Source organism: Mauremys reevesii, linkage group 14, assembly GCF_016161935.1.
Source record: "Mauremys reevesii isolate NIE-2019 linkage group 14, ASM1616193v1, whole genome shotgun sequence".
In the NCBI taxonomy this organism is placed as follows: Eukaryota; Metazoa; Chordata; order Testudines; family Geoemydidae; genus Mauremys; species Mauremys reevesii.
The window spans coordinates 7048245-7075545 of record NC_052636.1 but is presented as its reverse complement, the minus strand read 5'-3'; the positions used below and the strand labels follow the sequence as shown (position 1 = coordinate 7075545).

Below are 27301 nucleotides of genomic sequence, written 5' to 3'. Positions count from 1 at the left end.
CCCACAAGCAGAGCACAAGTTTGAAATACAGACAGGATAGAGCCAATATTCATAATTTCAACTAAAAAAAATGACACATGCTGGTTATAATTATGCTGGCTGTAAGCAACCCATAACCTGGTCTTGGACACCTTATATGACCCCCTTTACATAAGATTTGGTGCCACTACAGGACCTTGGTTACAACCATGTTCTATATGGTCCCAGATTATATGTCACCTGGAGCTGATGAACATTCCTGGCTGGAGGGACACACACTCCTTCAATTCAAAGGCAAAGGAGTTGATAGAGAAGATCACAGGACTGACCCCAAAGAAGGGTGAGCTGCACAAGGGAGAAGCAGGCAACTCATCTGGGGGAGCTGAGACACCACGGTGAAGATGGTGCAAAGATCACTATGACGGAATTAACCAACGTGATTAAAAAAAAAAATCTTTGGCCAGCCCTAGTCAAGGCGTTTGTGGATTTTCTGATGTCTCATAAGGACTGAGCTGTAACTGAAGCTTGCCCTACACATGCTCTGAGTGCAGGAAGTCTCTCCTGTGTGGATTCTCTGATGTGTGATAAGGCTTGAGCTTCGATTGAAGCTTTTCCCACACTCATGCCAGGTGTAGCGTGTGTCTTCCAAGTTGATTCTCTCACGGGTAATAAGGTCTGAGTGGCTACTGAAGTTCTCCTCTGGCCTGTGCACAGTCTCACAGGCTTTTGCTTTTTCTGGAGTGCACAACTCCTGGAATTGTTCCCTTTGGATCTTCCTGATAACATCCAATGTGGTTCTACTTGCTCAGCATCTTCCTGATGGGATTTCTCCTCCCCAGTCTCACTCACCAGCCCATCACCTGATGGGAGACAGAGAATCCAGACACAGGTCACTCCCCGCACCTGAGAGAAAGGAAATATCAGTGAGAGGAATGGAAAAACGGGGGAACAAACCAAAATATGTGCAGGAGAGATCAATCCTATCAGGGGCTGATTTTCCCCAAACCCTTCCCCAGAGGAGAGAGGAAGGGATCAGTTTTGGTCTGCATCTCACCAGAACACCCAGGGGAAAGTGAGATCAGGGAGGGACCTGCTGCCAGTTGTCAGTCAGAATAGGAGGGAAGCCATGAGTGACATCTGCCATAATGATTCCACATCTGCAGGGAACAATCCTGAACTTGGAGAGCTCACAGGGTCTTTGTAGGGCATCCCAAATGTTTCTTGCATTCACTGACAATTTTTGAGTTGGTTTAACCAATTCCCTACCTGTGCAGGCAGCTCTCAGGAGCACTTTTTTCTCAGAGCCCTGGCACCCAGGGCTCTTCCCCTCGTTCCAGCTGCGAAATCACATCAGGTTTGGAAACTGGAAACCCTACTCAAGGCAAAGAAAACAAGGGAGGTCAGTGGAATTTGTGGGATACTTGTCACAAGGTATATTGTATGATTTTACTCCCCAGCTCATTTTTAAGCAGTAACATCCCAAGACCAGCTTCCTTGGCTCCAAGTGGGAGGAGAGTTATTATAAATCATATTCATTACGTTAGTGCCTAAGGACCAACTAACAGTGGGTCTCCATTGTGCTAGGCACAATACAAACCCAGAATAGTAGCTGGGCCATGCCCTGAAGAATTTACAATCTAAATAGACAAGCCAGACACAGAATGGGGGAAGGGGTAGACCCCACTGTTAGAATAGAGATATCCAGGCCTGCCTGTAAAGCCTATAGTTTAAGAACTTAGGGGTATTTTTATCACTTAGCTACTTACAGGGGCATAAAACAAAGAATCAAAATCTCAGTCTGCCTGTGGCTGGGCCTTCTCTCACTAGGATCGTCTGAGGCCTTGTTCTTAGGCTAAGGCCTTTGGCTAAGCAGCAGGGGCAGCCATAAGCTGGGAAGCGAAGGGTCACATCCCAAACCAGTCACACTGAAATAAGGTGCTATTGGGCTGTTAGGAAGTAAATCCTGTCCTGATAGTGCCCATCACCACCAGATAAAGAAACAGATCTTAAGATGGTTAGGTCAAACTAAGTTTTCTAGCAGCCTGTTTGGCAAGAAATCACTTATCAATGGTTGTGAAACTCTCATTTCTGTATTGCTTTATATTTATGTCCCACACTTTTCTATTGTAAATCTGTCTGGTTCTCTAATTGTTTCTCTCTGCTGTATAATTAATTTTGCTAGATGTAAGTTAATTAGGGTGGTGGGATATAATTGGTTAGAGAAGTATGTTACAATATGTTAGAATTGGTTAGTTACATTTCAGTAAAATGACTGGTTAAGGTATAGCTGAGAATATTACTATATAAATGGGGTCAAAAAGGAGGGGGAAGGGAAATTGGAATCATGTTTGTTAAGGTGTGTGGGGGGAAACAGGAACACAGGCCAGGCTCAGCTGCATCAGAGCTGGGAAGGGGGACACGGGATAAACGCTCTGCGGCGTCAGAGCTGGGAAGGGAACACTGGGGAATAGACTGTATCAGTAGATCGAGATAAGCCCGACTGGTGTGAAGGGCTTCAGAATATGGTTGCTTGGAAACTAACCCCAATAAACATGGCATTGTCTGCGCTTTGGACTTCTGGTCTGTTGCTGCTTCCTGTCTGCGTGACAAGAACCAGGGAAGTGGGAGGGTGAAGGCAAAACCTCTAACAAAACTGACATGACCTGATACCCAAGAGGTGAGCCTTAGAGGACGGTTTTAATACACACTGGAATGGATCAGGGATTCCCATGAGGACTGACAGGGAGCAATGGTAAATATGCATTTAGATCCTTTTCTTGTTTTGTATCTTTTCCCCATAAGGCTGAACCTCTGGCACTGTCATGGATCCATAGGATCTGTGCAATGCCCTGGCTTTTAAACCGTCCTTGGGAGGTGCCCCTTGAGTGCACTAGACCCCCAAGGGGTCCCACTCTTCCACAAGGACAGGCCACTTAGCTTCAACACCTGAGACTGAGCCTCTGGCTTCAACACTCCTACTTCAGGTCACATATGGGTTGGGGCAGCTATTGACATTGTAATCAGAGCAAAGCAGCAGATATGGTATAATGCCATCCTATTACCATAAGGCAGTGGATAAATTACCTCTCCTAGTGACCATTTTTTCATTTTGTCAGGTCCCCGAGACAGTGTAAACTGAAGCAGGGCCTCCCTTCTGACGGGCTCTCTTGCGCCTCAATCTTTGTTTCCATTGGTGTCATAACTTGTAAGTCCGCACCGTGCAAGCCCCTCTTTACTATACTTCTTAGTCTAACTGTTATGTGGCTTGATCCTTGCCTATGATTTCAGTTATAACTGTCTGTATTAAATCAAGTTTGTGTGTTTCACCAAATTTCATCTTCTCAATTAACTTTGAGTAGCCATGTACAAGGGCGAGCTGTACCCCAATACGTAATCTTATAGGTGTTTCCTCCTCTGGCTCTCCAGCCGCTGCCGCTCCTTCTCCTGCAATGGATGGAAAGCTCAGATTATACCCATCTGCTGGGGCTCCTTTCTGGTGCAGTCTGGGTGGCCATAGGCAGCCAGAAACAACACACCAGGGCACTTGCAACCAGAGCCAATACAAACCTCCCTGGAAGAGGGCACAAAGGGCCCCAGTAAAACAGTGGCTCAGCAAGGTGGTCAGCCCCGCTGCAATGGGAGAGACAAAGCAGCAGTGCTGATTCAGCCACCCCATTTTCTAGGAGCAGGAGAGGAACTGTGGGGCACTTCTTGTGTGTCAGAAGCATTACCCCAAGATGAGTATGTTATTGCATAGGGTGCATTTGGGCAAGCAACACTGTCTGTGATTTCTATGCTGCATTCACCACAGAGGTTCGACTGTCACTAGCCAGCAGCAGTGCTAGACTTCAGCATGAGATAAGGGAACAGGTGATGTCCTAGGTAATCCTCTGCTCACATCACACCCCAAGATCCCCCATGGCCCCTACTTTCCACCCAAAGGTTCTCTCAAAGGTTTGAATTGTGGCCTCCCTGCTTCTTGTTGAGGCAGACTAGAACGGGCTCCCAATTACAGCAGTGAGCCCCCGACAGCACATGAATCAATCAGCGCAGAGCACTCAGTTCCCCTCGCACACATCCCACGCGACCCAGGCGGAACGTGCTGCCAGGATGAGGGAACTAGAGGCCACTGGCAAGGCTGTCCCTAGGGGGGTGCAGGGCCTGGGACAAATCAGCCTCCCGGCTTGTCTCCTCACCCCCCCCCCCATATTCATCCCCGTTGCTCACCTCCCTGCTCAGTCTCCTCACCATCCGTCCGACACCCCTCCCCCCGCTCATCCTCGCCCTTCGCTCGCCTGCCCCCTCCTCCCTCTCCCGCCCCCCTGACACTGCTCTCCCGGCTGCGCACCCGCCCACCTGCTCGTCCCCTGCTGTCTGCCCCCCTGTTCGCCTGTCTCCTCGCCCCCCCGCCCCAGCACACTCCGACCTACCCCCGGTTCTAGATCAACCCGCCTAGCGCCGGGCCGGCTCCCCCCTCCCCCAGCCGGCTCCTACCTCGCGGATCTCCTGCAGCCAAAGCAGGTCGATGGCGTCCGCCTGCCGGAGGAACTCGGCCAGTTGGTGGTTACAGGCCGTGGGCAGGTGCGCGGGGCCTGACACCGCCTCCACGGCTCTGTCCGCCCGCCGGCGCGCCGCCGGTGCACTCCCAGGCCAGGCCCGTGGCAGGAACCCTCCTTGTCCTGGGGCACGGTGCGCGCTGCTCCCCGCCTCCATGTTCAAAGCTAACCGTCAGCCGAAACGCGTGTCGTCACACCCCTCCTGCCCAATCACAGAGCGTCCCATGAGGTACGCAGCCCGCCTCCGAGAGACCAGCACAGGCCTCTCTAGCCACTAGAGTCTATGGTGCGGAGCCCGCTGGTCAGTAGCGGGGGGCGGGATCCTAGGGTAATCGCCCCCTCCCAGCCGTGACGGACAGAGGTGGAAGCCAATGAACATGGCGCTCGGGCAGGGCGCTTTGCGATTGGTGCCATCTCGGATGACCTCAATGGGCAGGGGGGCGCGGCGCGTGCCGGAGAGTGAGCGGCTCGCTTGACGCCTCCGGAGGCTCGGGTGGTGCTTGCCGCTCTAGCCGCCCTCTCTGTGGTCTGGAGGTCTCTGCGGGGAATGCTGCCCGGGCTGGGGGACGGTTAGTACTTGCGGGGGAGGGGTGCCATTCCCCAGCCTGTGCGCGCGCTGTGCTGCTGGGGCTCTGCGCCCCCCCAGTGACTGAGGCGGTGGGGGGGCAGGATGCCTGGGTCCTTTTTTTTTTTCCTAAGCAGGGAGCTGGAGCTGCTGGATCCTGCCTCACAGGCCAGGGCTGGGGAGCCCTGAGAGCCTGGGCCTAGCCCAGCCCCAGGGCCTGGCGGGGGGGGGTGCCCTGTGCCTCCAGTTTGGGCTGAGACAATGTCTCATTGCCCCGCTGTGGGGAGTAGCTGGGGGTAAGTGCGGGTGGCTGTGACATCCCAGGTGAACGGTGCTGCAGGCAGGTGCTAATGAACACCTGCTCCCCCCCATTGTTCTCATCCTTCTCTCTTACGGAGCCCTTCTTCCTACGGGTATTTTCTCCTTGGTGTTGTTTTGGGCTTCAGCTCAGGTTCAGCACTGAAGTTGCTGTTCAAAAAACAGAACACAAGAGAAGGACTTGATTTCCTTGCCTGAACATGATGCTGTTCAACCCTTAGCAGCAGCGTGTTATTCATTACAGTGGGGACAAGGCCAAGTGATGCCATAAGGCCACGGTAATAAAGGTAATAGGTAATAATTGGAGATGTACCAATCTCCTAGAACTGGAAGGGACCTTGAAAGGTCATCAAGTCCAGCCCCCTGCTTTCACTAGCAGGACCAATTTTTTCCCCCGGCACATTTCCACCCCTACTGCCCCCCCAGCACCCTGTGCCCAGCCCCTCTCACCTGCTTCCTCTGTATGGCCAGGATCTCTTCGGCTCCACTGGGCATGGCCTGCTGCCCAACGGGGGTCTGCCCTGCGGAGCAGGGGGCAGGGTTAGCTGGGTAGGAGCTAGGACTCCTGGGTTCCGTCCTGGCTCTGGGAGGGGAGTGGGGTCTAGTAGTTAGAGTGGGGAGGGCGGGGGGCTGGGAACCAGGATGCCTGGTTGTCATGGAGTCACCGGGCGATGCTGTGGAACTGCTCCCCACCAAGCCAGTCAGAACTTTGGGGAGCCTCCTCCCCCTTGGAGCAGACTGTCTGCAGGGCAGGAAACTCACACGGCTTCACCTCCTGGGTCTGACCTTGGAGCATTCAGCATCCTCTGCCCCTCCGTGCACTTCCCACAGCGAGCCCACCCCGGCGGGGTCCTGGGCGGGCCACAGGGTCCTGCCCCCCCCCACTTTGCAGTCAGACTCTCAGCCAGCCAGTAAAACAGAGGCTTATGCGGTGACAGGAACGGGGTCTAAAACAGAGCTTGTAGATACAGCGACTCGGACCCCTCGGCCGGGTCCATTCTGGGGGGCTGTGAGCCAGACCCCCACGTCTGCCCTCACTCCTCGTCCCCAGCCAGCTCCAGACTAACAACCCCCTCCAGTCCCTCCCTCCTCTGCTCAGCTCCTTAGCCCGGGCCAGGTCACCTGACCTCTGTCTCCCACACCTTCAGTTGGCACCTTTGCAGAGGAGGGGCACAGGCCATCAGTTGCTAGGAGACAGAGTGCCAGGCATTTAGGTGCACTGGCCCCTTGCTCTGCAGCAATCCCACACCCTTATCCCACCACCTAGGTAGTAAGAACTACATAGGGGACACTGAGACACCATCATATTCAGAGATAAGATTAAGAACATTCCCAGTTTGTCACAGTGGTTTCTATCCCAGCTCTGTGAGGGGAGTGGGATCTGGTGGTTAGAGGTAGGGCTGGGAGCCAGGACTACTGGGTTCTCTCTACAGGGGAGTGCTGTCTAGTGGTTAGAGCAGGCCAGGATTGGGGCCCTGAGCCCCCTTACCTTGCTGCAGCGGGAGGACCACATCCTGTTTCTGGGCCCTGGCAGGGGCCTCACTGTGGTGCAGAGGCTGGGGCTGACAGGCCTTGTCCAGCAGAGCCACGGCTTCCCGCTCCTTCTGCCTCTCCTCCAGCTTCTGCAGGGGAGGCCATGTCAGTGGGGAGGCACAAGGGGGTTGGAGGCTGGAGGGAACCAGGGAAGCATTGTGGGGCTGTCTATGGGAACAGGCTATGGGGTGGGGCTCTAGAGTCCTCAGGGATGTGGGGCTCACCCACCTGCACCTCACGGCGCATCTCCTCCAGCTGGGGCTGCAGGGCCACCCGCTCCTGCCTGGGGATGCTGAGCAGTGGCAGCCTCCATCTCTCCCCCCCTCCCCCCCGCTGCTTCTCTAGCTGCTCCAGCGCCAGCAGCCGCTGCAACAGCCTTGGATCCAGCTGCTCCAGGGGCAGCAGGGAGCTGGGGAGACAAGAGACCATTAGCCCAGCGACTCCCCCCATGCTCCCCCCCACAGCCCCTCCCCAGGGCTCCCACCCCTCATCTGAGGGTCTTGGCCTCGGGGGGCTCCTCCTCGGGAGGGCTCTTGGCTCCGGGGCTGGCACCCTCACTGCCAGCTCCAGGATCCTCGGGAGGTGCCGCTGTGGGAAGAGAAGGGTGAGGCCAGGCTGGGGTCTCCCCTCATTGATCCCTCAGCCCCATGGAGCCCAGCCTGGCCATGCCTTACCTGGGGCCTGCAGCGTCTCCTGGGTTAAAGGGCCAGTTCACCCCCTGCTTGGTCTTGGCAGCAAAGTTCAGCGTGCTCAGCGTGTCAAAGTAAAAGTGTAGCTCCGGGGTGACATTTGCTATGATCACGCTGTGAGCCAAGCCCCCCAGGGAGTCCTGGAGAGAGAGAGAACCCAGGAGTCCTGCACCTGCCCCCACTCTAACCCACTCCCCTTCCAGAGCAGGGGTGGGGGGCAAGAAATGACTTCCTCAACTTCCACAGCCCCCTGCCCCGCCTCTGGGCTCAGCCTCCCCCTCACTCACCAGCACCAGCGCATCCATAGGCAGCACACTGGCGTTCTGCCCCTCCAACAGATGGCACAGGACAGGCTGCACGGAGCTGGTGTAGATGTCATTCTGGGTGGCTCGATCACCATAGACGGTGTCGAACCTGGAGACCAGGGTAGGGCATGCTGTGATGGCAAGGGAGGAGCTCAACCCAGGGGCACCCCCACCTGGAGACACCCCACCCGGGGACACCCCACCCCACTTACTCGTACTGTATAGTCTCCATCTTGTTCCTCCAGTTGATGATCTCCACGGAGTGGGAATCCAGGCTGCGGATGCAGGGGTCCCCCTGGCTGCAGGGGCGCAGGCGGACGCACACTCGCACGTGGGCTGGGGGGCTGGCACGGCGGGGCTCGGCCAGGCTGGCTTTCTGCTGGGACAGCATGGTGCCCACCACAGGGGCTGGGGGGGGAGAGCTCGCTGCTGGGGGAGGAGTTAGACTGCTAGATGGGCTTTCCCCCCCCACCACTCCCCAAGTTGAGCTATGGGGTGAACCTGCTGCTCTCTGCCCCCCATGGCCCCCCCACATAGCTTTCGGGCGCCTCCCCTCCCTCTACTGCTCCCTCCCCCTCCCCTTCCCGATGCCCTGCCCCTCCCAGTGCCCCACCCCAGTGCCCCCATCCGTTCCTCCCGGTGCCCTTCCCCGCCCCTCCCTGTGTCCCCTCCTGGTGCCCCATCTTCTCTCCCCACCTCACGCCCCCCAGCTGCTCCCTCGGATGACCTCGATGGGCGGGCGCGGCGCGTACCGGAGAGTGAGCGGCTCGCTTGACACGTCCGGAGGCTCGGGTGGTGCTTGCCACTCTAGCCGCCCTCTCTGTGGTCTGGAGGGTCTGTGCCGGGAATGCTGCCCGGGCTGGGGGACGGTTAGTACTTGCGGGGGAGGGGCGCCATTCCCCGGCCTGTGCACATGCTGTGCTGCTGGGGCTCTGCGCCCCACCCCCCAGTGACTGAGGCGGTGGGGGGGGGCAGGATGCCTGGGTCCTTTTTTTTTTTCTGAGCAGGAGCTGCTGGATCCTGCCTCACAGGCCAGGGCTGGGGAGCCCTGAGAGCCTGGGCCTAGCCCAGCCCCAGGGCCTGGCGGGCGGGGGTGCCCTGTGCCTCCAGTGTGGGAGGAGACAATGTCTCATTACCCCCAGCTACTCCCCACAGGGGGGCAAGTGCGGGTGGCTGTGACATCCCAGGTGAACGGTGCTGCAGGCAGGTGCTAATGAACACCTGCTCCCCCCTCATTGTTCTCGTCCTTCGGAGATAAGGAGCGCTTCTTCCGATGGGATTTTCTCCTTGGTGTTGTTTTGGGCTTCAGCTCAGGTTCAGCACTTCAGTTGCCGTTCAAAAAACAGAACACAAGAGAAGGACTTTATTTCCTTGCCTGAACAGGATGCTGTTCAACCCTTAGCAGCAGCGTGTTATTCATTACAGTGGGGACAAGGCCAAGTGATGTCATAAGGCCAAGATACCTAGGGAGGTGGTGGAATCTCCATCTTTAGAGGTCTTTAAGGTCAGGCTTGACAAAGCCCTGGCTGGGATGATTTAGTTGGGTTTGGTCCTGCTTTGAGCAGGGGGGTGGACTAGATACCTCCAGAGGTCTCTTCCAACCCTGAGATTCTATGATTCTATTAAGTCTTTGTGATCAGCAGCTTGGGGACATTCTAGCAAGACCACAGACACTGAACACTAGAGGCTAAAACAAACTGCCCAGCATAGAGATAAGGTAAATCACTAACATTTCTTTTTGCCTCCGCTTACTATACTAGCATCTGGAAAAGCCAGGCTCCCCAGTAGCCTTTAGTTTTAAATCTCACTGAGACTGGCCTTATAAACCAATCCCTAAGAACTCTCCCTTGCGATGGTTAAAAGTTCCCACTGGCTAGTCCTATAAAACAGTAGGAGGAAAACACCAAGCAAAGGCTGCTTTTCACAGGGGTGCATTTGCACAGATAGGCTCAAGACTCAGAAGATGCCTGTGGCACAAGTCAGAAGGACCCATAGTACTGACCACTGAGAGAGACAGAACAGCCTGCGAACGAGCCCTTCTGCCACCCAGATGGTCCTACCTATCGAACATCTTCCTGGCCTCCAACTCAATTTCCTGCAGCCAGGCCAAGTGCTCATGCTCCACTTCATTCAAGAAGTTGGATAGTTTCTGATGGCAAACCTCCAGCAGGTGAGTGGGACCTTCTGCCATGGCTCTAGCTGAAACACAGGGGGGGAGCAGATGTTCATTAGTACCTGCCTGCTGCCCCCGCTCTAACCCACCAGCCCCCACTCCCCTTCCAGAGCCGGGAGAGAACCCAGGAGTCCTGGCTCCCAGCCCACCCTGCTCTGCCCACCAGCCCCCACTCCCCTTCCAGTGTGGAGAGAGAACCCAGGAGTCCTGCACCAGTCCCCCCACGCTGGCAGAGCTGGGCAGGGCATTGGACTGTGCATCTGGTGCTGCCCCTTCCCCGTATCTGGTTTTTGTCCCCTTGGCTCTCTCTGCTCCAGGCCCCACATCTGAGAGTTTGATGCTGAGCCTCTGACGCCCAAGAGCTCCCGGCTCCATTGCAGGAGAACAGCAGGTGGGAGCAGAGCCAGGACAGCGTCCTGCTGTTTGCACCACCCCCCTCCAGGATTGGACCCCAGCATCCACTCCTCCCCCACCCTTGGGAGGGCCCCGGCACACCTGCAGCAGGCGGGTGAGCTTGCTCTCACGGTACGGCACAGCACTGTAGATGGGTTGGACTCACCCCTGCGGCGCCTCCTGCTGGTGACTACAGGAATTAGCTCTGTCCAGTGCTGGAGCACCCTCTGCAGGCCGGTGATCTGCCTGTCTTCTGGCCCCCATGTCCCTCCCTGGACCTGGTGCCCTTTCACATGGGGTGCTACCCCCTAGCAGTAACCCCTTTGTCTCTGGGTCTCCCCTCCTTGGGGAACCCCCACCCTCTAGCCCCACCTTGCCTCAGTAGCAGCTACTGCCAGTCATTGTCTAGCCCCACACTCTGGGGCAGACTGCAGTATCAGCCTACTCCTCACAGGCAAAGGGGTTTGGACCTGCTACCTTGGCCTACCCCTGGGCTGCCCTCTGCAACCCCTAGTACCAGTTGGCCTTGTGCTAGGCCACAGCCTGGGGCTTTCTAGGCTGGAGCTCCCCAGCCTTCCCCAGCCCTGCTTCACCCTAGGTACCTTATCTCAGCTACCTGCAGTCAGGCCCTTGTCCCTCTGAATGCAGAGAGAGACTGTCTTGGCTTCTAGCTTCCCTGGCCTTTTATAGGGGCCAGCTGTTGCTCAGTTTGGGGCGTGGTCTCACCTGCAGCCACTCCCTCAATCAGCCCAGCCTAGAGTAGCAGCTCTCAAGCCCTGCCAGGCTGCTTTTAAACCCCTCAGGGCAGGAGCAGGGTCCACCCTGCTTCAGGCACGTAGGGCAGCCCCTGGTTGAGGGTCTCCACGACCTTGCTGAGCACGTGCAGGGAGGCATTGATGGCTCCGCTCTCCTTGAGCCACAGGCCACGGTTTCCAGTGTACCGGTTGTCCTCGGAGCCAGCCAGGTCAACGAGGCAGAGATTGGCCACGTGGCAGCAGTGGGGGGGGGCACCCGCTGGCTCCATGCCACCCACACCAGCAGCACGGCGTGGCTGCGGTTCAAGCCGTCCTTGAGCTGAGTGGAGGCTCCCGTGCGGTTGCGGCTGGCCGGCAGGAAGTGCCGCTCAAAGTCCCTGAAGCTTCTCAGCTCCCGCTCAGTCAGCCCCGGGATCAGGATGTTCTGGTCCTGGTCCTCCCGGATCGGCAGGTCCTGCTGGGATGGCTCCAGCAGGTCCAGCACCAGAGTTGGGGGAACATCAGGGGAAGGCTCCCACTGCCCCCACCCAGGCTCCCCACCCCACCCCTACACCCAGGCCACCAGGGCTCCCAACCCCCACCCTATCTTGGACCGTCAGGGCTCCCAGCACCCCCACACCCCAACGGCCAGAGAGGAGGGGCTGAGAGTCTGTTTGGAGCTAGCTGGGAAAATGGAGGGGAGCCCAGATAGGGCTCTTGGCCTCCTTGCCCCCCCCCAAGATGGACCTAACTGAGGCAGCTCCTGTTGTCTGTACCTACAAGCTCTGTTTTGAACTGTGATCCTGTCATCTCATAAACGTTCTGTTACTGGCTGGCTGAGAGTCATGGTCAATCGCAGGAAATGGGGGGTGCAGGGCCTTGTCTCCCCCAAACGGGGACACCTACCAGTGCATCTCCCTCCTGGTTCACCTCCCACATACACCTGCCAGCCCCACCAGGACTGGTGGGTGGGAATTGGGTCATATTTTGATGAAGCCTCTGTGCCTCGGTTTCCCCTCTATGCTGCACCATTACGCAGTGGGGAGAAGGTCTGTCGGCCCACAGGTATGAATGGCTCCAAGCTGTATGGAGCCTTAGACCCCATCAGTGGTGTTTCTGGGAAGACAACGGCAACTCCAGTCACCTGGGCAGACCATGGCCGGCCCACCTCTCGGCAGTGTTTGCCTAGCTGGAGAAGCAGGGCCAGGGAGGTGCAGCTGGTTAAAGGTCAGCTGCTGAGGGCTTTGAGGACACACCTGAACCGGGCCAAGGGGAGGTGTAGTGAGTGGGTGTGGCTCCCCTCCTGCCCAGCAGAGGGAGTGCCCTCGCAGACACCCAAGTGGGCGGAGCCACCACCACCTGTCCCCGCCCCCTGGAAGTCAAGGGGCGGGACAGGAAGTATAAAAGCCGGCCGCCAGAGCTCACTTGGAGCCCAGCCACCGCTGGGAACAGATGTGCTGGTGGGAGCTCCTGGACTGGGAACCCTCCAGGGCCTGAGGCAGCTGCCCTGACTGGCTGGAGCTTCCTCGTGCCTGTTTTTGACAAGGAGCCACCGGAGCCTCCCCGTGACCGGTACCCGGAGGAGCCGCTGGAACTCCCTGGCGCCCACTACAAAGAGGGGCTGCCGGAGCGTCCCTGTCCCTGCTGCTACCCAGAGGAGCCGCCTGAGCACACCTGGCTGGACTTCCCGGAGGAACTACCGGACCTGCCACCAAGCCCTGGTCCCGAGGAGCCTATGCAGCTTGACTGGCCTGGATCCGGTGCAACCGACGAGGTAGGCTCTGAGGGGGAAATGGAAAGTAGCCTAGGGGTAGCCAACCCCTGTCAGGCTACAGAGGCAGAGGTCCTGATGTCAGTGTGTTGCGGTCAGGACCCCACTGACCAGCGCCAGTGATAGCTGCTGCTAGGGCCCCAGGCTGGGACACAGTGGAGTGGGTGGGCCTGTGTCCCCCCTGCTCCCCTACTCGCGGGTGGCAGTTTTCCCCCTCACCCAGGTGTAGGGACCTGGGTCTATACGCCTACTGTTAGTTTACTGCTCAGCCCCTGCACCAGAAGGGCCTGAGCTTAGTGACTCTTGGCTGCTCAAACCTGCTCCAATGGGCCTGAGTTCCTTGTACTGTTTACTGCCCAGCCCTGCCACCGAGGGCCTGACCTTATTGTACTGATCATTGCTCAGCCCCTGCACCAGAGGCCCTGAGCTTTCTAACCCTGTTGACTGTCGTTCAGCCGGTTCAACAGGAGACGAGGAGTGAGTTGGTGTGGCTCCCCTCCGGCTGAGAGGAGGGTCGAGCCCCGGCTCAACCGATTACAGGAGGTCAGAGCAGAGCTGGGCTGACCAGGATGGGCTGGGCTGTAACTTCCCTCTCTGGCTAACCAAGGATTTGCCCCACTGTCCAGCCGGCTAACGAACCCATTGTTACCAGCGCTGGCTGCATGGCTCTGCAAATGCTGCCGGAGATGGTACAAGTCTCCTCTGGGGACTCAGGGGGCGGCAGGCTCCTCCAGCCTAAGGAGGTGGCGGGGCCTGTGGCTTCCCCTAGAAGAAGATTTGGACCCCTTGGGAGTCTGGCTCAATGAAGGGGGCCCTCCCAGAGACTGCTCCAAAGCTGGGGTCTTAGTACCCGTCCTGGGGATCTGCAACAGTGGGTCCAGCAGCTGGCTGGACAATTCTTCCCCCACCCCTAGTCCTGTCCTCCCCACTCCCATACTTGCCTTCTCCTGGTAGATCTCCAGGTAGGACATGGAGACGGAGAAGTCCCACTCCTCAGCCCCGGGTGAGCGGCTCGCCTCCCGTGTCATTAGCAGGACATCCCGCAGCGCCCGTGGATCACACCTGGCTGTTCTGTGCTGCCCAGCATGGTGTGCGTCTTACCTGGGGTGGGAGGCAAGAAATGACTTCCTCAACTTCCACAGCCCCCTGCCCCGCCTCTGGGCTCAGCCTCCCCCTCACTCACCTGCACCGGTGCGTCCATAGGCCAGCGCACTGGCGTTCTGCCCCTCCAGCAGGTGGCACAGGACAGACTGCATGGAGCCGGTGTAGATGTCATGCTGGGTGGCTCGATCACCATAGAAGGTGTCGAACCTGGAGAACAGGGTAGGGCATCCTGTGATGGCAAGGGAGGAGCTCAGCCCAGGGGCACCCCCAGCTGGAGACACCCCACCCGGGGACACCCCACCCCTCTTACTCGTACTGTATAGTCTCCATCTTGTTCCTCCAATTGATGATCTCCACAGAGTGGGAATCCAGGCCGCGGATGCAGGGGTCCCCCTGGCTGCAGGGGCGCAGGCGGACGCACACTCGCACGTGGGCTGGGGGGCTGGCACGGCGGGGCTCGGCCAGGCTGGCTTTCTGCTGGGACAGCATGGTGCCCACCCCAGGGGCTGGGGGGGAGCTCGCTGCTGGGGGGAGGGGAGTTAGAAGACTGCTGGATGGGCTTCCCCCCACTCCACTCCCCAAGCTGAGCTATGGGGTGAACCTGCTGCTCTCTGCCCCCCATGGCCCCCCACACTACTTTTGGGCTCCTCCCCTCCCTCTACCGCTCCCTCTCCCTCCCCTTCCCGATGCCCTGCCCCTACCAGTGCCCCTCCAGCTGCTCCCTCGGTTGACCTCGATGGGCGGGGGTCGCGGCGTGTGCCGGAGAGTGAGCGGCTCGCTTGACACGTCCGGAGGCTCGGGTGGTGCTTGCCGCTCTAGCCGTCCTCTCGGTGGGCTGGAGGGTCTCTGTGGGGAATGCTGCCCAGGCTGGGGGACTGTTAGTACTTGCGGGGGAGGGGCGCCATTCCCCGGCCTGTGCGCGCGCTGTGCTGCTGGGGCTCTGCACTCCCCCAGTGACTGAGGCGGTGGGGGGTGCAGGATGCCTGGGTCCTTTTTTTTTCTGAGCAGGGAGCTGGAGCTGCTGGATCCTGCCCCCCAGGCCAGGGCTGGGGAGCCCTGAGAGCCTGGGCCTAGCCCAGGGCCTGGCACGGGGGGGGGGTGCCCTGTGCCTCCAGTGTGGGCTGAGACAATGTCTCGTTGCCCCCCCCTGTGGGGAGTAGCTGGGAGTAAGTGCAGGTGGCTGTGACATCCCAGGGGAAGGGTGCTGCAGGCAGGTGCTAATGAACACCTGCTCCCTCCTCACTGTCCTTGTCCTCCGGAGATAAGGAGCGCTTCTTCCTACGGTATTTTCTCCTTGGTGTTGTTTTGGGCTTCAGCTCAGGTTCAGCACTTAAGTTGCTGTTCAAAAAACAGAACACAAGAGAAGGACTTTATTTCCTTGCCTGAACATGATGCTGTTCAACCCTTAGCAGCTGCATGTTATTCATTACAGTGGGGACAAGGCCAAGTGATGCCATAAGGCTGTTGTACTTAAAGTACTATACAGGATCTGTTCAGGGGGATTAAGGCAAAACGCCACATTTATTAGTAGTACAGGTATTAATTAATACTCTATGATATGCATATGAGATATCTCACAGTCATGCATATACACACACATACACACACACACTCTGTCTTGCTGTTGTTACCAACTAGTTGCTCCCCCTAACTGCACTGGCCAGGTGAGTTAGATGGGGGAGGGGTGGAGCCGGGCTTCTGCCGATCCGGATCGATGCTCCGATGGTGACAAGACGAGACCCGGGGTCCTCCTGCAAGACACCTCACGTTTATAGCAGCTTCCCTCTTATGCAAATCTAGACCAGATTCAAAATCTGGGTCTGTGTCCATTGGTCTGTGTCCGTTGGTCTTTGTGCTGCTTGTCTCTGGGTGTTGTCCCAGTGCTGCTCACAGAGGGTGTTTTCTAAAGGAGGTGCTGGCTTCTAATCCTTGAGGCCGTCAATATGTCTGCGCTTCTTTGTTGGGCCCACTTGACAAGTTGTATTGTCCTTTGCTCTGGCTCCCATTCGCTCTGCAACTGTTGTCGCTGTCTGGAGGTGGGTGTCTTCCAAGCCTCACTCATTCACACCTCATTCAATCAAGAGGGCAATTGATTAGAGTGGGGGGGGGGAGATCTTATTCTACTTCTAGCAAAAAGGCACATGTTTCTTTTACTTTAACTATACTATTCTTAGGGGCTATAACATTTGATACAAAGTTTCCTACCAATTTTCTATATAGGGATCTAATACAAAGTTGTATGAAAATAGAGAGGCCCAATGCCAAGTCATATGAAATACAAAATAACATGATGCAAGATGCAATGTCATAAAGATACTTAATACAAAATAACACAATGCAACGTCCTAAAGATTCATAGAGATAGTTAATACAGAGATTTCTCTACATTGTCCCCCTTTTGACCTCTCAAGAACAATTCTTGAGTGGTCACCATTTTAAAATCTCTGTTTCAAAGCTATGTATTGGGTCATGATTTCAGAATGTGGTTTTAATTTGGAATACATCTGTTTTATCCAGCAGCACATGCAGAGCATTAGAACTAACATAACAGTTAGGATTACTAATAGAACAATGATGGGATGGAAAACTATATTTAGGACTGGTGACCAACCTTTAAACACATCGTACCACTGGTGGATACTTAATTGTTTTGCCTGTTCAGCCACCCTCAGTATTTTTCCTCCCTCATGGAGGATAGCCAAACTTCTGTTTGGATTTTCTCTCGAGTGGATTTTGTTAGTTCACTAATTTGTTTGTTGTTGTACATCCATCCATATAGGCCTGTCCAATTAATGCCTAGGGAGAAATCAGGGTCAAGGTCTCCCAGGTCCAAGGTCTCCATATCTATTTCTTTTTCTTTGTATGTTGGAAAATAGAATACTAGTTTAGGGGTATGTAGTATGGAGACATTACACATACATTTCTGCACCGGGGGATCTGAATGAAATTTGTTTTGCCATATTACAGGTTCCAGACCTACAACACAGACACAATTCTTTCCATTAAAATATACTTTGGTGGAGGAATTATCCATTTCATCCCAGAAACATGCAACTAATTCTCTGTTTTGGAGGGAGCATGGCTCCTCCAGGACAGGAAGTGTGTGGCACACCCATTGTTGTGGGGACCACTCCTCACACCCTCTATGGTCTACTATATCCCCTTTAACGTTCATGTAAGTTCCAGCTAGCCGGGGAACCCAAATATGTTGTCCTTGGATTACTGGCAGTGCTGAGACTGGCCAAAGTACTGTAGTTACCTGTGCATCTCGGGCTCTTAGCACTTGGACTGAAATACTTCCGCTCAGTTGTTGTACATTAAGGTAAGAATGTAATGGTTTGTACCATCCAGCAATATATGGTGTAAATAGATTACTTTGATGGCGTGTCAATAAAGGGACTAGGACCATCATATCCTTGGCCCTTACCCAGTCCATTTCCCTCTCCATCAACATTATGGAAAGGATTTGTTGTTCTGAGCACCACAGAGCCATGGCAGTTTCATCTGCAGTCTCTCTCATGGTAGCATATTCTGCCCAGAAAGTGTGATTTATATGCTGCCATGTATACCACTGTAGAGCTACAGTATCTATATCTGTTTGCACTAGCTGAAGAATTTGGTGTTCCTGCCCCTTAGTTATTGAGCAGTGCAGGGTTTCCATGGCACTAACTTTATTTCGTAGTGCTTCAAGGTCTATGGAATTCAGGGCACTAGTTCCTGTTCCTATTCCCACCAGTATGGTATCAGCTACACTTCTAGTCCTTCTTCCAGGAATATGTTCTCGTAATAATGCCTGGTACCATGCATCAAATATGGTGGAACTGTATGGGGCACACTCGGGCTTCACCTCAGCCAAGTTGTTCTTATTCCAGCTCATGGTGACCTGTAGGGTATAAATCATGGGGGCCGCTTGCACCCGAATACAGGGTTGTCTTCGGAGTAAGTGGGGGAAGTTCAGTTTCTGGATCTGGACCATTTATAATGAGAGAGGTTACATTTCCAACAGGAATAGTCTCCTTTACCCAGATCATTATTGTTCTTGTTTCTGTTGGCTCTGGTTTAAAAGGGGGGATGGTTTGAGTTCCAGGGAGGCCAGGTTTACAGGAGGGGTTGGAGCCCCACCTAGAGTCCCCTGGGGCTGACACAGCATAGGTGCATCCATAATCACCAGGAGTCATGTTTACCTAGACTTGGACCGATATGAGTGCGAAGATCCCCTGCAGCGTGGTGTTGGTCACTGGTATTTCCTGTAGCGTGTCCAACTGGTCCAGTTATACCACTGAATTCTCCATTGTGGGTCCGGTGGTTGTTCTGTTTCCAATGCGTGAATTATCATCAAAGTTACTAGAATCCAAATGCCCCATGCCTTGAGCGCCATCTGCTGGTTTGGGTTCGTTAGTGATGTTGGTATCTGTAGCTTAAGAAAACAATTTTAGTTGGGAGATATGAGCCCATTTTAGCTTGCCCTCTTTATCTATCTGGTACACCAAAGGGCTGAGCCGGTCCACAATAGAATATGGACCTATCCATTTAGATTCCAAATTGTGCTTCCTTCTACCCAATTTTAAATACATAACCAGATCTCCGGGCTCCCAGAGCTGGGAGTTACCAGCTTTTTGCTTATGGAGTCTGTTTATTCATTTTATCAATGGCCTCATTGATCCGGTATTGCAAGGTTAATTTGTCCTCCTGTAATTGTTTGAGCCACTGAAAATAATCATGTTGTGGTGTTACCACATCTATTTCCCCTGATCCTAAACCCATCTGTGTGGGATCAATCATCAGTTTCAACGGCTGTCCAAATAAAATTTGAAATGGCTGGATTTTTGTTTTTAGCCGGTTGCTACTGCGGATGGCAGCCAGAATTAGAGGCAGCTTCTCTGGCCAATTCTTCCCAGTATTACTTACCACCTTCCTTAGGGCTTCTTTAATAGTGCAGTTCATGTGCTCTACTTGCCCTGATTGAGGGCGATAGGGGATGTGAAATTTTTGTTTAATACCTAAGGCTTGTAATCTAGTAAACATTTCCCCTACAAATGCTCCTCCATTGTCCGAATCTATTATCTGAGAATCATAGATTATTAGGGTTGGAAGGGACCTCAGGAGATCATCTAGTCCAACCCCCTGCTCAAAACAGGACCAATCCCCAAATGGCCCCCTCAAGGATTGAACTCACAACTCTGGGTTTAGCAGGCCAATGCTCAAACCACTGAGCTCTTTCACCCCCTTTAAGGGATCTCAAGATGTGCACCAAAAAAAATCACGTCAGTTTTGAAAATCTTGGCCTAGGTGACTAAGCATAGGGAGGTGTGAATTTCTTTAAGACACCACTCTTTTTTGGAGGGTGGGAGGGGGCTAACAATGTAATTAAGCAGCTAGTTTCTATCTGGACATTTACAATTCCTCCCCGCTCTAGGGAGGAGGAAAACATGTCCATCCTTAACCACCTAGTTTCAGCCTCATTTTTAGTTCAAATCTCTCCTCCCTTCCTTCCTTCCCCCATGGGTTTAACTGTGGTTACTGAAACAATACTGAGCACAAGGTATCCTATGCTTGCAGCAGTTCAGCTGCATACAGTGCAGACAGCTTGTGAGGAGTAGGCAGTTTTTTCCTATTGTATACAGATCTTTAAAAACACGTACCCCTCAAACATCAGGTATCAGACAGCACACCTATCCTAGATGAATTCAACTTTGAGCTTTATAGAAGTGGATTGGAAGGATAGAGCTGAACGGAAATGATGGGTACTTTGCAGACAAGGTATAGGAGAGGTTCCAGGCCTAAGGAGTGATAGAGAAAGGAGTCAATAAGAGAATTTAGAGGGCACAGCAAGGAGACAGCAAACATCCTACTTACAACTCTCAAATTCAGTTTTTGCATCAGAAAGCAAGTTGAAAATGGTTGCTGGGCCATAAAGAGAGAAAGAGAGGGTTTGACAAATATTTGAGATACTAAGACTTCTGACTCTTGAAAACAGAGTTTCTTCCCTCTGTTGTGGGTGGGTTATTTTCCCGTCCACAGAGCAATCAACAGCAGAAACTGATAAATTATACAAGGATAATAGTGAAACCCACTATACACAAAGGCTGTCAAATAGACAAAGTAAACAAACTGAGAGAGCCTTAGGGTAAAGACTAATAGAAATTGACAGTTAAGTTGGTAGTGTACCCTAGATTGAACAATATTTAGGAGCGAAGAGATGTTAGCTTTCTCCACAGTTTTCTTCTTAGGAACTACTTTTCATCTTGAAGGATAGGTCCATAAAAACTTTCTTCGTATTTTTTTTGAAATCACACCCTAATTAAAAATGATATTTAAAAAGCCAAACATGATCAGCTATGTTAGACACTTAGCTTATAAAAGTGGATCCTAAATATCTACTTTAAATTTAAATCCATGCCCTTTGAATATTTCTTGCATTTCTCTCACGTTGGGAAATTAAAATAGAAAAGTCAGTTTCATTTTTAATGTATAGTTTCTAAAAATTTCACTTTCAAGTTATCATGCATTAGCACAAAGGATCAGATTGCAAACGGTTGAAATAATGTATTTTAAAAAAGAATTCATTAGGATAAAAAGACCTAGGAATATTTCTATTTGTCTTACGTTACTGTAAACCGCAAGTTTATACAAAACCGAGATTTTGAACCAACTCTGACCTGGTAGTGTCACAGTAAGCATATTAATAATTTTTAAGTTAGCACATGTATTTACTTATTGACACAGGTGTTTTGTTTTGTTTTGAAATGGCTAGTTTACTTTTGCCTCTGGCTTGTTTGGTTCTGTAGTCTGTTGGCACAGGAGATCCAAGGCAACCACCCACTTTTTTCCAGTAAAATCATTGTTCTCATCCTTCTTCTTCCTGTGGTATTTCTTATGTGACGGTGTTTTCGACATCAGCTCAGGTTCAGCACTTCAGTTGCCGTTCAAAAAACAGAACACAAGAGAAGGACTTTATTTCCTTGCCTGAACATGATGCTGTTCAACCCTTAGCAGCAGCAGCAGCATGTTATTCATTACAGTGGGGACAAGGCCAAGTGATGCCATAAGGCCAAGAGACCTAGGGAGGTGGTGGAATCTCCATCCTTAGATCTTTAAAGTCAGGCTTGACAAAGCCCTGGCTGGGATGATTTAGTTGGGTTTGGTCCTGCTTTGAGCAGGGGGTTGGACTAGATGACCTCCTGAGGTCCCTTCCAACCCTGAGATTCTATGATTCTATGAAGTCTTTCTGATCAGCAGCTTGGGGACATTCTAGCAAGACCACAGACACTGAACACTAGAGGCTAAAACAAACTGCCCAGCATAGAGATAAATCACTAACATTTCTTTTTGCCTCCGCTTACTATAGTAGCATCTGGAAAAGCCAGGCTCCCCAGTCGCCTTTACTTTTAAATCTCACTGAGACTGGCCTTATTAACCAATCCCTAAGAACTCTCCATTGCGATGGTTAAAAGTTCCCACTGGCTAGTCCTATTAAAACAGTAGGAGGAAAACACCAAGCAAAGGCTGCTTTTCACAGGGGCGCATTTGCACAGATAGGCTCCAGACTCAGGAGGTGCCTGTGGCACACGTCAGAAGGACCCATAGTACTGACGGCTGAGAGAGACAGAACAGCCTGTGAACGAGCCCTTCTGCCACCCAGATGGCCCTACCTGTCAAACATCTTCCTGGCCTCCTCCTTAATTTCCCGCAGCCAGGCGAAGTGCTCGTCCTCGACTTCCTTCAAGAAGTTGGAGAGTTTCTGATGGCAAACCTCCAGCAGGTGAGCGGGACCTTCTGCCATGGCTCTAGCTGAAACACGGGGTGGGGGGAGCAGATGTTCATTAGCGCCTGCCTGCTGCCCCCGCTCTAACCCACCAGCCCCCACTCCCCTTCCAGAGTGGAGAGAGAACCCAGGAGTCCTGCACCAGTCCCCCCACGCTGGCAGAGCTGGGCAGGGCATTGGACTGTGCATCTGGTGCTGCCCCTTCCCCGTATCTGGTTTTTGTCCCCTTGGCTCTCTCTGCTCCAGGCCCCACATGTGGGAGCTTGATGCTGAGCCTCTGATGCCCAAGAGCTCCCGGCTCCATTGCAGGAGAACAGCAGGTGGGAGTAGAGTCAGGGCAGCGTCCTGGTGTCTGCACCACCCCCCTCCAGGATTGGACCCCAGCATCCGTTCCTCCCCTGCCCTCGGGAGGACCCCAGCACACCTGCAGCAGGCGGGTGAGCTTGCTGTCACGGTACGGCACGTAGGGCAGCCCCTGGTTCAGGGCCTCCACGACCTTCCTGAGCACGTGCAGGGAGGCATTGATGGCTCCGCTCTCCTTGAGCCGCAGGCCGTGGTTGCCACTGCGCCGGTTGTCCTCAGAGCCAGCCAGGTCAACGAGGCAGAGCTTGGCCACGCGACGGCGATTGGTGCGATCTCGGATGATGTCGATGGGCGGGGGGGGGGGGGGCGCGTGCCGGAGAGTGAGCGGCTCGCTTGACGCGTCCGGAGGCTCGGGCGGTGCTTGCTGCTCTAGCTGTCTTCTCTGTGGTCTGGAGGTCTGTGTGGGGAATGCTGCCCGGGCTGGGGGACGGTTAGTACTGGGAGGGCGCCATTCCCGGCCTGTGCGCAGGATGCAGGGGTGCAGGATGCCTGGGTCCTTTTTTTTCTGAGCAGGGAGCTGGAGCTGCTGGATCCTGCCCCCCAGGCCAGGGCTGGGGAGCCCTGAGAGCCTGGGCCTAGCCCAGCCCCAGGGCCTGGCGTGGGGGGGTGCCCTGTGCATCCAGTGTGGGCTGAGACAATGTCTCGTTGCTCCCCCTGTGGGGAGTAGCTGGGGGTAAGTGCGGGTGGCTGTGACATCCCAGGGGAACGGTGCTGCAGGCAGGTGCTAATGAACACCTGCTCCCCCCTCATTGTTCTCGTCCTTAAGGAGCGCTTCTTCTTACGGTATTTTTTCCTTGGTTTTGTTTTGGGTATCAGCTCAGGTTGCTTACAAAGTCCAGAATGTTAGTTCCTGGAGAAGGCGTAAACCCCTCCCACTGTTGCTTCACCAACTGTAATGGCCCCTTAACCTCATGGCCATACACAAGCTCGAATGGTGAGAATCCTAAACTGGGATGTGGTACAGCCCTATAGGCAAACAGCAACTGCTGCAACACTAGATCCCAATTATTGGAGTGTTCATTCACGAATTTACGGATCATGGCTCCCAAAGTTCCATTAAACCTCTCCACCAGGCCATTAGTTTGGTGGTGGTATGGGGTGGCAACCAAGTGATGCAACCCATGAGCTTCCCAAAGGTCTTTCGTGGTCCCTGACAGGAAATTTGTTCCCGAATCTGTAAGAATGTCGGAGGGCCAACCTACCCTGTCAAAATGTCAGTTAAGGCCTGGCACACAGTTTTAGCCCTGGTGTTGCCTAGAGCTACTGCTTTCCGGCCATCTGGTAGCAAAGTCCACAAAAGTCAGTATGTAGTGCTTTCCTCTGGGGGTCGTCCTTGGGAAAGGACCCATAATATCCACAGCTACTCGCTGAAATGGGACCTCAATTATGGGAAGTGGCTGGAGAGGGGCCTTGACCTGGTCTTGGGGTTTTCCTACCTTTTGGCATACCTCACAAGACGGACATACTTGGCAACGGCCTTGCCCATCCCCTCCCAGTCGAAGGACCTTCCCAACCTGTCCTTGCTTCTGTTCACCCCAGAATGGCCACTGGGATGATCATGGGCTAAGCGTAAGAGCTTTTCCCGGTACTTAGTTGGAACCACCAACCGTTTTTGAGGATGCCAGCCTTCCTGGTGTCCACCAGAAAGAAGCTCTTTATATAAAAGTCCTTGTTCGACAATGAACCGGGATGGGTTAGTAGAGCTGAGAGGTGGTGGGTCGCTCCGTGCCGCCGCCCATGCTTTTTTAAGGCTGTCATCGGCTTCCTGCTCAGTCTGGAACTGTTCTCTTGAGGCTGGAGACACCAGTTCCTCCGTAGACTGTGGACTTGGGCTTGATCCCTCTGGAAGCGATGTAGGTGATGAGGTTGTTTCCATTGACTGTGGACCGCTCTCCGCTGGTGCACTGGGTGTTATTTCAGGCTCCGGCTGAGCCTCTTGGGTAGGGTTGTCTGCTGCTTCTGCCAGTTCAGGCCCGTTGGCGCCCCCTGGCGCTGGTTCTGCCGCTGGTTGCTCTTCCAGTTCCGATCCTGGGACTGGATGTACTATGGCTGCTGTAGTTGTTGGCATGGGATCCGGTTCCACCACCTCTATCTGGGTCTCTGGTAACACAGACGGGGTCCTGGTGGACGGCTCTGGAACAGGGATGCGAGTGCCTGCTCGTTTGGCCTGGCTGTGGGTGACCACTCCCCCCTTGGCCAGCTGCACATGGTTGGCCAAGTCTTCCCCCAGTAGCATGGGGATGGAATAATTGTCATAGACAGCAAAAGTCCACGGTCCTGACCAGCCCTTGTACTGGACAGGCAATTCAGCTGTGGGTAAGCTTACAGATTTTGACATGAATGGAGAAATTGTGATTTTTGACCTCTGGGTTGATGAATTTCGGGTCCACTAAGGACTGGTGGATAACTGACACGCTCGCTGCGGTGTCTCTCCATGCCGTAATCTTCTTCCCGCCCACTCTCAAGGTTTCCCTGCACTTCGGGGGTATTTGAGAGACATCCGGGCCTGGGGATCCTTTGTGTAGTGATAGTGTAATGGACTGTACTCGATGGGGGTTCTTGGGGCATTTGGCCTTTGTGTCCCAGTTCATTACATTTACAACATCGCCCATCTGACGGGTCACTGGGCTGAGGTGGGTTGCTGGAGACTGGTGAGGTGGGACTGTAGGTGGTTTGAGGTTTTACTTGGGTTGCAGATGGGGTCTTGATTGGCCCCCTGTGGCAGGACTTATTGTCCGTTTGTCCCTTGTTAGATTCGCTCCCCTGGGTGGTAGCTTTTTTCTTTTCTGCCACAGCCATCCATTTGGCTCCAATCTCCCCTGCCTCAGTGAGATGTTTTTGGTTTTCCATCTTGTATGTAGCGTGTAATGTCCTCAGGAACCCCATCCAAGAACTGCTCCATCAGTATCAGGAGGTTTAGTTCGTCCATGGATTTAACATTGGCTCCTGATAACCAGGAAAAATGCTGCTTTTCAAGGTGGTGGGCGTGTTTTGGAAATGACACCTCTGGTTTCCATTTCTGGGCTCTGAAACGCTGACGGGCGTGATCAGCGGTTATGCCCATTCTGTATCTGGCCTTGGTTAGGAACAGTTTATAGTCGTTCATTTTGTCCTTAGGCATTTCAGCTGCCACCTCGGATGAGTCTCTGCAGAGCTGTGACCTCAGCTCTACCATGTACTGGTTTTCAGGGATGCTGTACCCAATGCAGGCCCTTTCAAAGTTTTCTAAGAAGGCCTCAACGTCATCACCTGTCCTGTAGGCGGGAAATCTTTTCCGAGAAGGATGATCAGTAGGTGGAAGAGGGTTTGGATTGGTTGGATCATTCTGCTTAGCCTTTTCTAATTCCAGAGCCTGCTTCTGGATTTCCAGTTCTTTCTCTTTTAACTCCATTTGTCTTCTGTGCTCAGCCTCTTTGTGCCTGAGCCTATTGTACTGTTTACTGCCCAGCCCTGCCACCGAGGGCCTGACCTTATTGTACTGATCGTTGCTCAGCCCCTGCACCAGAGGCCCTGAGCTTTCTAACCCTGTTGACTGTCGTTCAGCTGGTTCAACAGGAGACAAGGTGTGAGTCGGTGTGGCTCCCCTCTGGCTGAGAGGAGGGTCGAGCCCCGGCTCAGTTGATTAAAGGAGGTCAGAGGAGAGGGCTTGAGCTGACCAGGATGGGCTGGGCTGTTACTTCCCTCTCTGGCTAACCCAGGATTTGCCCCACACTCGCACGTGGGCTGGGGGGCTGGCACGGCGGGGCTCGGCCAGGCTGGCTTTCTGCTGGGATAGGGTGACCAGACGTCCCAATTCTATAGGGATGGTCCTGAGTTTTTGGGTCTTTTTTTATATAGGCTCCTATTACCACCACCACCACCCCATCCCGCTTTTTCACATTTTGCTGTCTGGGTCACCCTACCCTAGGAGTAGAGAGTTAAACCCCTACGACAACCCAATTCCTGCTTCTCTGCCCCCTCCCCCACAGAGCCCAACTGGGGGTCAGACACACTCACTTCCTCCCTACCCCCCCCAGAGCCCAGCCATGCCCCACCCCAGCCCACACACTCTCAGACCCTGCTCTCCTAGAGCACAGGGATCCTGTGAAAACCCCTGTTCTAGGGGCAGCCCAAGAGCCTGGGGATCCAGCTTAGTTGGTCTGGCTTAAGCTCTGGGGGAAGGTTGTCATTCACTGAAGCCCTTTTCTTCCTCCTTCCAAATGAGGATGAAAACTCAACAAGCTACAGCGCTTGTTCCCATTCTGGGTGATGGGGCATAAAGCAGATCTTTTCAGGATCTATCCTTCAAGGTTATGGGGAAAGACTAAAGGACTGCATCTTTCCCTTGCACTAACAGCCAGAACCACCTACAGTCCTCAGTACGCTTCTCCCAACCACGTGTTCTTGATTATTGCTAGGCCACTCAGCTAAAGTGAAGGAATCTTGCATTTGTGGTCTTCTCACCGCCATGTCCCCTGTTCATTTTGCCCATCAGTTTGCCTGCTAGAAAACTATACCTCAAGCAAAAGGGAAGCCCATCTTCCTGCTGGCTCTCCCTTGTTCTGATGAAGGTCACGTAGCAATATGGCATTCTGTAATTTGGATTCTGTGTAACTGTTTCATGTGCTCTTTCCAGTCATTCCTGGTGATGGTCTTCTCCTCCTGTGAACTCTGAGGCTGAACTCGCTGCACTGGGTGCCATCTGCCTTCAAAATCTGTACACGCTTCACTGGGGCTTTGGACTTTCACTCCACTCCAGACATCTTCCCCCGTGGGATGTGATGAGCCCCATACTCCTGAAGAGCTCCCGACTCTTCTTTCTATGGTAGATAAACATGTCAAGACTGGCTTGTACAAGGCTGGGCAGGGTCCAGACCTGATGTGTGTGATGCTCTCAGGTGCGAGAAGAGAAGGTGGAGGAAGAAAAGATGAAGAAAAAATTAGCTAAGACGACTGGGGGTGTGCAGACCCGAAAACAAAGTGCTGCAGATGGTAAGAGCAAGATTAGGTCCCATCTGTAAGGAGAAGAGTTTGCGTTGGAAAAACAGAATGATGGGAAATCTGCACAGTGTGC

General features: G+C 53.8%; 1 protein-coding gene and 1 pseudogene across 1 annotated transcript; both read right to left on the bottom strand.

Annotated features, from left to right (window-relative positions):
• LOC120381419 overlaps positions 1–27301 on the bottom strand; it is a 304954-nt pseudogene that overhangs the window by 234040 nt on the left and 43613 nt on the right.
• On the bottom strand, positions 7439–14612 carry LOC120381374 (kinesin-like protein KIF22). Its single transcript, XM_039499571.1, is given in 10 exon segments — positions 7439–7539; positions 7626–7650; positions 7652–7780; positions 10614–10656; positions 11333–11502; positions 11505–11751; positions 13959–14073; positions 14076–14117; positions 14200–14327; positions 14431–14612. Coding segments are annotated over 10 exon segments (1179 nt in total). The 5' UTR covers positions 14610–14612.